This window comes from Cavia porcellus, unplaced genomic scaffold, assembly GCF_034190915.1.
Source record: "Cavia porcellus strain 051 isolate PalLab524CR breed Dunkin Hartley unplaced genomic scaffold, mCavPor4.1 scaffold_14, whole genome shotgun sequence".
Classification (NCBI taxonomy): domain Eukaryota; kingdom Metazoa; phylum Chordata; class Mammalia; order Rodentia; family Caviidae; genus Cavia; species Cavia porcellus.
In genome coordinates this window covers 3720434-3732660 of record NW_026947497.1, presented here as the reverse complement: position 1 = coordinate 3732660, position 12227 = coordinate 3720434, and the positions used below count along the sequence as shown (strand labels likewise).

The window sequence follows — 12227 nt, the reverse complement described above, 5'->3', positions numbered from 1 at the left end:
TCCTTTGGTCTAAAGTATGCTTCTCATAGAGAACATACACTGTAGTTAATCCATTCAGTTAGTCTGTGTCTTTTAGCTGGGGAACTAATCTGTGGAGCATCTGCAGTAATTCCTGAAAAAGAATGTCTTACTCTTACTGTCTTACTTTTGTCTAATAGCTATTTTGTCACTCTTTTCCTCTCCTGCTGCTTCTGTATGTGTGTATGTGTGTGTTTTTTAACTTTCTATAGACACAAACTTTGATTCTTTTGTCATTTTCACTTATCTGTCTCCCATGGGTCTTTTATTTGTGCTTTTCCAGAGTTACATAGAATATCTTATGGTTATAACAGTCTGTTTTACACCAATAACCTTAATGTCAATCTCTACTCCTTTACAATTCCTTCTCTGCACTTAGCTTTGATGTAATATAAAAATTATATATATTATATTGTATATCTGTTCACTTGGTTAATAAATTTATTTTTATTTTATCTTTTAAATTCTATACTTGCATTAAAATTTCTTCACTTACCACCCTAATAATATTGCAAGATTCTGTAATTGTCTGTATGTTCACTTTTAACATGAAGACTTATGTTTTGTACACTTGCATGTGTTGTTCCCTGAGTATTGCCTCACACCCCTGTCCAGGGCTGATGAACTCATTCAGCTTTCGGGAATCTGTGGGACACTTTGTTTCCTCTTCATTTCTGAAATACGGGTTGGATTTGCTGAGTCCTTGCCCTTGGCTGGCAGGGTTCTCTTTGTTGAGCACTCCAGGTGCATTACCCACCTTGTCGGCCTGTAGGCATCTTCTGCTGGCCCTGTGCACACCTCGTGGAAGCTCCTATTGTGAGGCAAGGTGCTTTGTCCTGCTGCCTTCCCGACCCATTTGTCTTTGACTTTGATAGTTTGGTGCCATTGTCTTGTTTTTAGGTCTGTTGGTTTCCCCTAGTTGGTTTCTTTGAGCTTTCTTCTCTGTCCATTTCTTGCTCATATTTGAGAAATCTGGGGCCATTCTTCATCTCGCTTCCCTACCAGCGGCACACACTGGTCCACCAGTGGCAGCCGTTAAGGTCCGAGGCTCTCCACAAATAAATTGCCATCCATTTCACTCACTCTCTTTTGTGCTTAATGCAGCCTACTGTCAATCCTCTTTGCTGAAACTTTCCATTTTGATACTATACTTGTCAGTGCTAGAGTTTTTGTACTTTTTATATGTAGTTACCATCTCTGTTGATGTTCTCATTTTGTTCATGCACCTTCCCTAATTTTACTTAGAAGGCCTATTTGTTCCTACGGGGCTTATGATATTTTTATTTATTTATTTACTGTGTTTGTTTGTTTGTTTGTTTGTTTGTTTTAACAGTGCTAGGGCTTGAGCCCAGCGCCTGAAGCATGTTAGGCAAGTGCTCTACCACTGAGGTACCTCCTTTAGCCTTATTTTGAATTCTTTATCAATTATTCCACAAATGTCTGCTCCTTTAGGGTCAGTTTCTGAGGTCTAGTTGCTCCTTTGAGTTGGTCATGTGTCCTGTTTCTGTGTGTGTGCATGGCTCTTTATTCTAGGGTTTGGCATTTCCGGCGACTGCCTCTCCGGCAGTCTTTACTGGCTGATGCCGTGTAATGATTGACCATGGCCAGCCTCTGGATGCTGCAGTTGTGACCTCTCCAGGCCTGCATATGTGGTATTCCATTCAGTTAGGTTTCTCGGCAACTTTCTCTGGAACTTTTGCTGCAGGTTCCCCGATTATGGAGCCCTCTCTGACCTCTCCTATGTTCTCAGCAGTTCTTGGGGATCCACGGTACACAGGTTTGAAGATGGAGAATGGAGAGGCTATGCCTTGGGCAGCCTCCAAAACAGTGCTTCTTTCTCCTTGTCTTCTCCCAGTGAAGAAGTGGCGGGTCTGGTGTTTTCCCCCATTTGTGCCAGCCTGTGCCAGCCTGGGGACAGACTCTGACAGGCACCCTGTAGCAGCTGTTATCATCTGCATCACTTGTACTGGCTCTGCTCACACCTTGGCTGCCGCACTTCCTTATGGAATGCGGTGTTGCATTGAACCTTTTGGACCAAATGCTGACACTTGTTGTAGTCTACAGGTGGTGAGAGTTTCGGGCTTCTCATTCCACCATCTTGCTGTCCCCACTCTGCTGCTATCATTTTTAATGAATAAAATCCTAAAATATGCATGTACATCCTTTAGCTCAGTGATGGTAAGCCTTGTAGAGACTGAGTGCCCATGTTGCAACCCAAAACCCACTTATTTATCACAAAATGCCAACGCTGCCTTTAAACTTGACTGCTCGCCCACTGGAGCAACTTGATTCACGTGCTGAGAGAGGGCTCTGGGTGCCCCGCTCCTCCCCATGCCATGCAAGCCATAGATCCATCCCCGTTCCTTCAGCAAATCCAATACCCAAAGCAGAACTAAACTTTTTTGTAACTGAGAATCAGAGTTTTTTGTTTATCATTTTTACTTATTCAAACTACAAATGTGAATACATATGTATAGATAAAATATGTATTGGTTAAAGTAAAAATTTAAAAAATATATTTAAAAAAATTTTAATCTAAAATTAAAAAAATAAAAATAAAAAATATGTATTGGAAGCTCAGTTTCCCCTTGGCTATTTCTAGGCTCAACTTTGGCATAAACTTATTTTACTCTGCTGTTACTGTTAAATTATTACTCTGCACAATAGCACTTGAGCGGAGCGTTAGTAATAGAACCCTGCTACCCAGTACCAAGAGCCACAGGTCTCCCTGTCATTTTCCCTTCATTCCTCCACCTCACTGTTTCTCACAGGTGACATGTGAGAGGAGGACACTGGCTTATCAATTAGATCCAAATATGTTTTCATATGTATCACTGTTAAAGGTCCATTTTATTTTATTTGGTCTACAAAATGTTACTTTTTATGAACTACATAGATTTAATTTTTTGATGTAAAAATATTTCTCTATGATAAGTATCCTTTATTGTGTGCCCTTACAGGTAGCGTACTTCATAATATCCTATCGACTGTATGGGACGTACTTGTTGGTGTACTGATAGGAATTGTTTTCGGAGTTTTTATTCAATATTTTCCAAGTGAAGATCAGGTAAATTTAAAAATGTATACACTCTGAGGAACTGCAGTCTGTTAGTTTTCCATCACCACAATGGCCATCCTGAGGTAGTTAACTGACAAGCTTGGAAGTTTACTCTGACTCACAGTTTAAAGGTCCATTCCATGATCAGCTGGCCCATCGCTGTGGGAATATATCATGGCAGGAGCACACAGCAAAACAAGTCCATTAACGTTAGGAGCCAGACAGCAAAAGAAAGAGGAAGGGTCCGGCGTTCCCCCGTCTCCTCCGGGAGCGCGCCTCCAGCAACATCCAAACCACGGCATGTAACATTAGACATTTCTTTCCAAGTGTTGAACTTTGGAAAAGTTGTGAAATATTAAATTCCATCCTTTACTCTCTCCCTCCATGACTACTGTCTGCTTAAAACTGAGCACAGCTGTGATTGGTACAGGTGGACAATGGCCTTGACTAATGTCTCCGCTTCCTAATTTGTCAAACAAGGAATATCAGGAGAACATACTTAAATCTGGCCAGCTTCATTCCGCCCCACCCTTTTTCTACTAGATTGCTATTAAGTTTGACAGTATTTCCTAACTTTCCCTTGAACATTTTTGGAAACAGATAGCTTCCCATTTATCTGTTTATTTTGTGACATAAATTTGTTCTTGCTCTTCTTTGACAGAGTTAATATTGTTAAATTAATACTTTCCTGCTCTAGAGGCTATACCATTACTCTTCCACTTTAACTTGCCTATAATAATTATTTTGACTAAAGAGATACTAAAATATTTGTAAAATTTTGATGGATAGCTTATAGAGAACTAAAGATTATATGGATCTCCCCTTCACTTTCAGTAAACCTGTTATAGCCATTCTGTTGATACCAGAATTACACATAAGTCAGAAAATAAAAGTGTAATATTTGTAAATTTTATTACTAGAGATCAAGTCTGTTGAAATACTTAAGAAAATCAACATTTTAGACACTAACATATTGAGGGACATATAGCAAAAGGTCAAAAATAAATGATAGATGATGCCAACTCTTACATATTTAATATAAACCAATTTCTAAATATCTATTTCTAGGAAAAAGTTCCAATGAAGAGAGCATTCCTTATTTTGAGTATGTCTATTTCTGCTGTATTAGGCAGCCAGTACATTGGTTTACACGGAGCTGGAGGATTATTCACGCTAGTGTTGTCTTTCACAGCAGGGTTAAAATGGGCCACGGAGAAGGTGAATATTTTTTAAAAGATAACTTGGTTTTTATATATGTATATCATAGTCAAGGAACTTTATGTATCAATCAAGGAACTAAAATATTTAGGAAAAGTACCGAGAAATATTTCAAAATGCATTCAGAAATTAGTCATTACATCAAGCTTCTTTTTTCATATTTTATGTAATATGATTATATAACTTAGTAAATACTTTACTCATTAAAATTCTAGTAATACCGTTTAGCCATGGAGACATTTTCATAAAATATTAAAACTTAACTAAATAAAATACAGAAGATTCATCTGTCCTACACTGTTCTAAATATCTAACTCCTTTCCCAAAATTATTTCTTCTAACCAACCCTCTGTCTGTAGACATTTAAGTATTTTCCATTTTTAAGAAAAAAAAAAGGCACTGCTATAAATAATCTTATTCATGTGTCTTTTACACATACTGCTTAGAAGTAGTTGCTTAGAGTAGAATTTATGGGTTAGGAAATGGTCTGTTCTTATTTTGATAAGTTCTGCCAAATGATCCCTTCAAAAAATGTTCATTGGACCAGAGATTTAGCTCAGTGGTATAAAAGCCTATCTGGAAAGCACAAGGTCATGAGTTCAATCCCGGTACCAAAAAAGAAAAAAATAAAATAAAAAGAAATTTTCATACTTCTGTCAGTAGTACAGGAGAATGTCTAATATTTTGAGTAGTTCTTTTTTTTTTTTAATAGTCACCTGGGTAAAGCACTACATAGCACTTTTTTTTCTTTTTATATTGCTCTGATTAGTAGTGGTCTAAGCTTCTCTTCACATACTCCCTTTGTCCATTCCTGTTGCTGTATTTGCCTTTTTGTTTCTAATTTATAATTTATTTTTATGTTATGCCTACAGCAACAGGAATGGACAAAGGGTATCATATATGTTGTATATATGTATATATGGCATATATGAATATATAACATGTGTTGCAAATAATTTTTGCTTATCCTTGTTTGCATATAGCAGATTTTACTTCTAGATTTTAAACTCAGCATCTTGCTTAAGAGAGACTTCTTCATCCAAGATTTTAGCGTTATGAACATTATGAAGATATGCTATTTCCTATATTGCCCTCTAAAACTTTGGTAGTTGTACTTCTTTGTACATACATACCACGTTTTCTCTATCCATTCATCTGCTGTTTCTGAACTGTCGATGGTGTGAATAGTGCTGTTACAAACATAGACATGCACATCTCACTATGATGTACCTCTTTAACACTTTCAGGAAGATACCCGAGAAAGAGATAGCTGGGTCAAATGGAATTTCTGTTTTTAGTTCTTGAGGAATCTCTATACTGATTTCCATGGTGGTTGTACTAGTTTGCATTCTCACCAACAATGTGGAAGGGTTTATTTTCCCCCACATTCTCATCAGCACTTAGTGTAATTAGTCCTTAATGATAGGCATTCCAGTAGGAGTAAGATAGATGCCTGTGTTTTGATTTGCATTTGCCTAATAACCAAAGATGTTGAACATCTTTTAATGTACCTGTTGGCCATTTGTACTTCTTCTTTTGAGAAGTGTCTACTCATTTCAGTTGCCCATTTTTTAATTTGGAGATATATATATATATATATCTTCAAATAAATAAAATATAATAGATAGATATATGCTAGTTCTCCAATAGAGGAGTAGCTGGCAAAAAAATTTTGCCCCCTCTGAAGGTTGTCTCTTTACTGTGTTGATTGTTCCCTTTGCTGTGCTGGTCTTTAATTTGATATGATTCCATATGTTGACTTGTGGTATTATTTCTTGAACAACTGGAGTTCTTTTCAAGAAATCCTTGCCTATACCTATGTGTGCAATTAAACTTCAGGAAATTTAATGCTTCTGTACTTATGTCTAGGTTTTTGTTCTATTTTCATCTGATTTTAGTACAAAATGAGAAAGACATTGTCTAATTTCATTCTTCTGAAGTATTTATTCTTGGCCCCTTTGTCAAAGTCTGGATGATTAGAGATGCACAGGGCTGTTTCTGTGCCTGCTATTCTAGTCCACTGGTCTATATGTCTGGTTTTGTGCCAGTACCGTGCTGTTTTTCTTACTGTAGCTGTGTATTATAACTTGAAATCTGTAAGTATAATGCCTTCTGCTTTGCTCGTTTTGCTCAGGATTGTTTTGATGTTCTTGGTCTCTTCTAGTTCCATATAAATGTTAGTATTTTTTTCTGTCTCTGTGAGGAATGTTGTTGGTATTTTGATTGCATTAAATCAATATGTCATTCTTGATAACATGGCCATTTTGACAAAATTGATTCTTTCTACCTACGAACAGGATGATGTCTGCATTTTCTAATGTCTTCTTCAATCTCTTTCTTCAGAGTACTGTAGTTTTCATTATTAAAGTCTTTTACTTCTTGCTTAGGTTGATTTCTAGATATTTTTCACCATACCATCAATGGGATCACTTTCCTGATTTCTTTCTTGGCAGGTTTATTACTGGTGTACAAGAATGCTCTTCATTTTCATATGCTAATTTTGCATCCTGTCATTTACTTAATTAGTTTATCAGCTCTCATTCTTCTGGTAGCGTTTTTGTGTCTTATAAGTAAAAGTTTGTATCATCTACAAATAATTTGACCTCTTTTCTATGCACAACTCTTTTTCTCTTGCTTGATTGTTCTGGTTCAGATGTCAGGTACATATTGAACAGAAGTGGTGACATTGCACACACTTGTCTTTTTCCTGATTTTTGAGGAAATGTTTTCAGTTTTTCCCCATTTAGTGTGATGTTGGCTGTAGATTTGTCATAGTTTTTATCAGCACTAAGATCATTCTTTATCTACTTTTATCAGTATTTTTATGAATGGATATTGGTTTTGTTAAAGGCTTTTTCTGTATCTATAAAAAAGATCATGCCATTTTATCCTTCTATTTATGTGGCATATCGTATTTATTCATTTACCTGTGCTCTGCAATCCTTGCAGCCCTAGGATGAAGCTAACTTTGGTCACGACATATATCTTTTTAATGCTTTGTTGCTTTCTGTTTGTAAATACCTTGTTGAAGAGTTTGGTATCTGTGGTCCTCAAGGATATTAGCCTATGGTTTTGTGTTGTTGTTAGTCTTTCTCTGGTTTTGACATCAGGGCAAAGCTGGCTTCATGGAATGAGCATGGCAGTGTTCTGCTTCTTCCAGTTTCATTCAGAGTTTAGGGAGTGTTGGTGTTGGTTCTGTGCTGTAGTTCTGGTAAAATTTAGCAATGAATTCATTGGGTTCTGGACTTTTCTTAGTAGCTTTTTTAATGTTGCCTCAGTGTCGTTGCCTATTATTGGTCTATTCAGGATTTTTGTATCTTCTTAGTTCAATTTTGCTAAATCTTATGTATCTAGGAACTTACCTAGTTTTTCTAGATTCTCAATTTGTTGAAATAGTAGTTTTCAAAATTAGTTTCTTATAATGCTCTGGATTTCAGTGGTGTCTGCTGTGACTTCATCTTTCTCACTTCTAATTGTGTTGAGCTGTGTCTTCTGTTCCCTTCTTTTGCTAAGTCTGGCCAACAGTACATTGCTCTCATTTATCTTTATTGTTGTCTCAATTTCATTGACTTCAACTCTTATTTTTATGATTTCCTTCCTTTTAAAGTTTCGGATTTGGATTGCTCTTATTTTTCTATGTTGAGATGTGTCATTAGGTTATTGTTTGAGAGCACTCTGTTTTTCTAATGTAGGCACCTACCTCGCCTGATTTCCTCTGTGATCATTCCATATTCCAGAGTATATAATTTATTTTCCACGTTTCCATAGATTCTGTGGCTTTGTTGTTGTTGTTGATTTCTATTTTGCTTTCCTTGCGATACGATAGGATGCAAAATGTTATTTCATTTTTCTTTTAAACACCCTTATGGCTTGATGTATGGTGTATTTTGGAGACAGTTTCATGAATGCATCAAGAATGCATATTCTGGTGTTGGATGAAACATTCTGTAGATGTATGATAATTCCTATGGTTCTATTCTGATATTTCTTTGTTGAGTTTTTATTTGCTTGACCTATCTGTGAGAGTGGGATATTAAAATCTCCCTCTATGACTGTATTGGTGTCTGTCATGTTAATGTCAAGTGATTTTTGCTTGATTTGTGAAATCTGGTGCACATTCAGTGTGTAAATATAATTTTTATCTCTTCCTGTCGAATTGTTCTCTTTATATTTTGTAGGGACTGTCCTTGTTTCTTCTAATCAATTTTGGCCTGAAATTCTCTTTGACTGAGATTAGGCCCCTGCTAGCTTTGGGGCTCAGCTGCGTAGGATACTGTTTTCTACCCTCTCAGTGTGTGTTTCTTTGTGGATGAGGTAGTGTGTCTTGTGGGTGCCATGTACTGCAGATGGATTTTTCTTTTTGACCTAATCTTCTCACCTATGTAAAGTGATTGGGAAGTTGAGTCCATGTATGTTGAGTACTGTTACCAAAAAGTATTTGCTTGGTCAGCGGTTTAACTCAGTGGCTTAAGTTCCTGCTTGGCAAGTGTGAGATTGTGAGTTCAATCCCTAGTGAAAAAAAAAAAATCAAAAAGTATTTGCTGATTCCTGTTACATTATTTTTTCAGTGCTGATTTGACTCTATTTTATTGTGATGTAACTACTATCCCAGTTAGATGTAACCTTTCCCTAGGGCTTCTGTTGATGTTAGCCTCTTTTTATTTGGAATGTCCTCGGGTATCTTCCCCATTGCTGCCTTAGTAGTCTTGAATTTCTTCACGTTCATTTTGTCATGGAAGCTTTTTATTTCTTTGTCAGTTTTGAAGGATAATTGCAGGACATAGTAATTTTAGTATTTTTTGTTTATATTGTTTTGGCATTTAGTTCTTTATCTAGAATTTCTATGAACATTGTTAAACAAGAATATATGCACACATGTGTATGTGTATTTATATACACATCTGTACTTATAATAGATAATATATATTCATATATATCCATATAAAACTGAGTAATTTTCAGTGATTTATTTATATTATAATTATTTTGGATGCTTTTAACATAAGCTAAATTCTCACACATACACATAAATAGAGAGTGAGAGAGACAGAGAGAGAGAGACTCATATATTCTACTTACCATATTAATTTTACTTATCTGTTCCATTTCTATGCCATACCACTCTGTTTTAAATCAGTGCAATTTTGTATCACAAAATACAGTATACAAAGCTGTCCCTTCATTTTACTTCTTGGCCCATATTCATTTGTTCATATTTTTTTTTTGGTTGTTGTTTTGTTCTGTTTTATTTTGTTTTTTTGAGACAGGGTCTTGCTATTTAGTTTAGTTCTTGAATTGAACCTACTGTGTAGCCCAGGCTGGCCTTGAATTTACAGGGATTCTTCTGCTTTGGCCTCCCATATGCTGGGATTACAGATGTGTACCACTATACCTGGCCCCCAAATTCTTAGATTAATTTTAGAATCTGTTGAGAAATTGTCTATCCAAAACTCAATAGCATTTTGCATACTATTCCAATATAATCATGATTGTAAAACTAATTAAGTGGTTAATAATTCACTAAATCCAATTAAATACAAAATGAAAACTAGTATAAAAGAAATAATAAATGGGTTTCAAACATCAAAAGTAACAAATAGGACAATATGCTATAAAGAAGCAATAATATTATTTTCCTTTTTTGTCTCTTTTTAAAACTTTTCTAAATGGCAGTCAGAAAATCCAGTCATCAAGGAATAATTACGAAGGCAGTTTATGCCCCAAGAAATAGACATCAAAGTTCTTATGTGTCTGTAATGAACAACAAGTCCAGGCTGAGACTCAAATCTCTTCTGCAGATTCCTGGAGAAAAGCCAGAGACCTGTTGTGCCGTAGGGGCCTTCCTGCCATTCCCCTGTGAGCTGTGAAAGGGCTCTGAGAGGGATGCACCCCAGAAGCGGGGGCTAAGCAGGCAACCACAGAAGAATCTAATACACATTTTTTGGTTGAGGTTTAAGGAAAAATAATTTGAAGGAATCCACACAAGTCCTTTGGAAGCAGACCTAACAAACAGCATCTCAGGTTCACTTTCCTGGCATGCAGTTCTGAGATAACTGCACATGGCAGTCTCCCCATCTGCCTTCTGGAGCCCAGTGTGTGCATGACCGTGCGTGTTTGCAGCACGCAGGACTGGCTTCTGGCTCTGTTCGCTTACCTCACAAACACAAACTAGACTCTTACTGCGTCCTGCTGAGACGCCAAAGACCTCTCGTATTCTGTGACATAATGACCTCATAATACTATTTGTTTAATACCTTTTGAGTTTCTTTTAATCAAATTTTACATAACTGTTTTTTGATTTTTGAGGCAGGGCCTTACTATGTAGTTCAGGCTGGCTTTGCACTCTATGTAGATGTCTCATACAAGTAAAATATCTTAAGTCTATTAAATATTAAATATGGCTAAATTTTTGAAATGCACTTTTCTTCATGTAGCCACAATAACTGTAAGTATATTATTATAATATATTTCTCTTTTCTTCAGACTAGAGTCCAAAAACTTATTACAAGTGCATGGAATTTTTTTGAACCTCTTCTTTTTGGCTTAGTTGGATCAGAAGTATCTGTTTCATCACTTAAATCAAATGCTATTGGTAAGAATAATTACAGCACAGAAGGTACAAGATTCAAAAGTATTTAGAAAAACTATGAATACCTATTATTTTTACTTAAAACATTTAAGTTAGCTATTGGTATTTAAGTACCAACAGTACTTTAAAACTCCATCGTAACGCACTGTTTGGTTGGTTGGTTATTTGTCTGTTTGACTAAAAGAGCCCTAAACATCTTCCCTGAGTGATCTAAGTAAAAAGATAAAGATTCTTTTCTGAGGGGAAATGCCAGGTAGCATCAGATGCTTTCCTACTGCTTTCCGGTACGTGTTTGTCCAGAAGTCTGGTAGTTCAGAACTGAGTAAACAGACCTTTAGAGGACCATCTGAAGGAAAGCAGGAGAGATTCATCAGTTCAGAACTGAGCGTGTGTCATCTCTGTCCTTTCACGGCAGTCCCGCCCGAGGTCACTGGCACCTTCTGTGCTGGCCGCGGTCATAGCCATATTCTTTACCATTGTTATTTTTACTTTAAAAAAAGAGGCAGCAGCCTTAAAACGCTTTCACGTGTTTTAAAAATCATAGCTCTCGGCATAAAGAACCACTTCTTCCTAAATATTTTGTTGCTTCCATTTATTTTTATCTGTTATAGGCACTTGCGTCATTACCCTGTGTTTGGGAGTACTTTTCCGAATTTTAAGCACATTTGCATTGATGTGTTTTGCTGGTTTTAGTTTTAAGGAGAAAATATTTATTGCTCTATCATGGATGCCCAAAGCAACAGTCCAGGTAAAAATATGTTAAATTGTTTAATTTTAGTTTTGGTAATCTTAGTGAAAAATATTACTCCAGTCACAAAATGTATGCTAATTAACCTTACTTTTAAAATGTTAGATTAATTGTAACTATTTTTTGAAAGTAATCTAATTTTTTAAGAATCTCAACTTTTAAAGTAATTATTCTAAAAATTAAAATTTTTCTAAGAATTAAAATACTTTTAGTGACAAATATTTCTTTTAATTTCATGCAAATATAGTTTGTTTTCCTAAAATATAAAAAGATTATGTATCTGGAGGTTGGAATTTTATATTTTAGTAAACATTACAGATTTCAATATTAGGATTTTAAAGTAGAGACAGATTTATTTCTAAACTACACATTTTCTAATCCTGCCACCCACTCTACCACATGAATCTGTAAATATTGTCTTCAATCATACTTTTGTTTCACTGTGTAGTTCAGGTTGGTCTTGAACTCACTCTGTAGCCCACGCTGGCCTTGAACATGCAGTGATCTCCCTCTGCCTCCCAAATGCCAGGATTACAGGTGTGCACCACTATGCCCAGTTCTTTTTTTTATTTTATTTTATTTAAAGAAAGAATAAA

The 12227-nt window shown here is 35.9% G+C and overlaps 2 protein-coding genes across 15 annotated transcripts in view; one reads left to right on the top strand and one right to left on the bottom strand.

Moving 5' to 3' along the window:
- Cisd2 (CDGSH iron sulfur domain 2) overlaps window positions 1-12227 on the bottom strand; it is a 68298-nt gene that overhangs the window by 15397 nt on the left and 40674 nt on the right. The gene's annotated exons all lie outside the window — the stretch shown is intronic.
- The window catches only part of Slc9b1 (solute carrier family 9 member B1), a 71710-nt gene that overhangs the window by 42440 nt on the left and 17043 nt on the right, over window positions 1-12227 (top strand). For 11 of the 13 annotated variants that reach the window (XM_063260573.1, XM_063260568.1, XM_063260566.1 and 8 more), the window contains 4 exons: window positions 2979-3085; window positions 4145-4294; window positions 10778-10886; window positions 11495-11631. In XM_063260573.1, the coding sequence (XP_063116643.1) occupies window positions 2979-3085; window positions 4145-4294; window positions 10778-10886; window positions 11495-11631 (503 nt within the window). The remainder of the gene's footprint in view (window positions 1-2978; window positions 3086-4144; window positions 4295-10777; window positions 10887-11494; window positions 11632-12227) is intronic. The other 2 variants (XM_063260570.1, XM_063260574.1) reach the window with 2 other exon arrangements.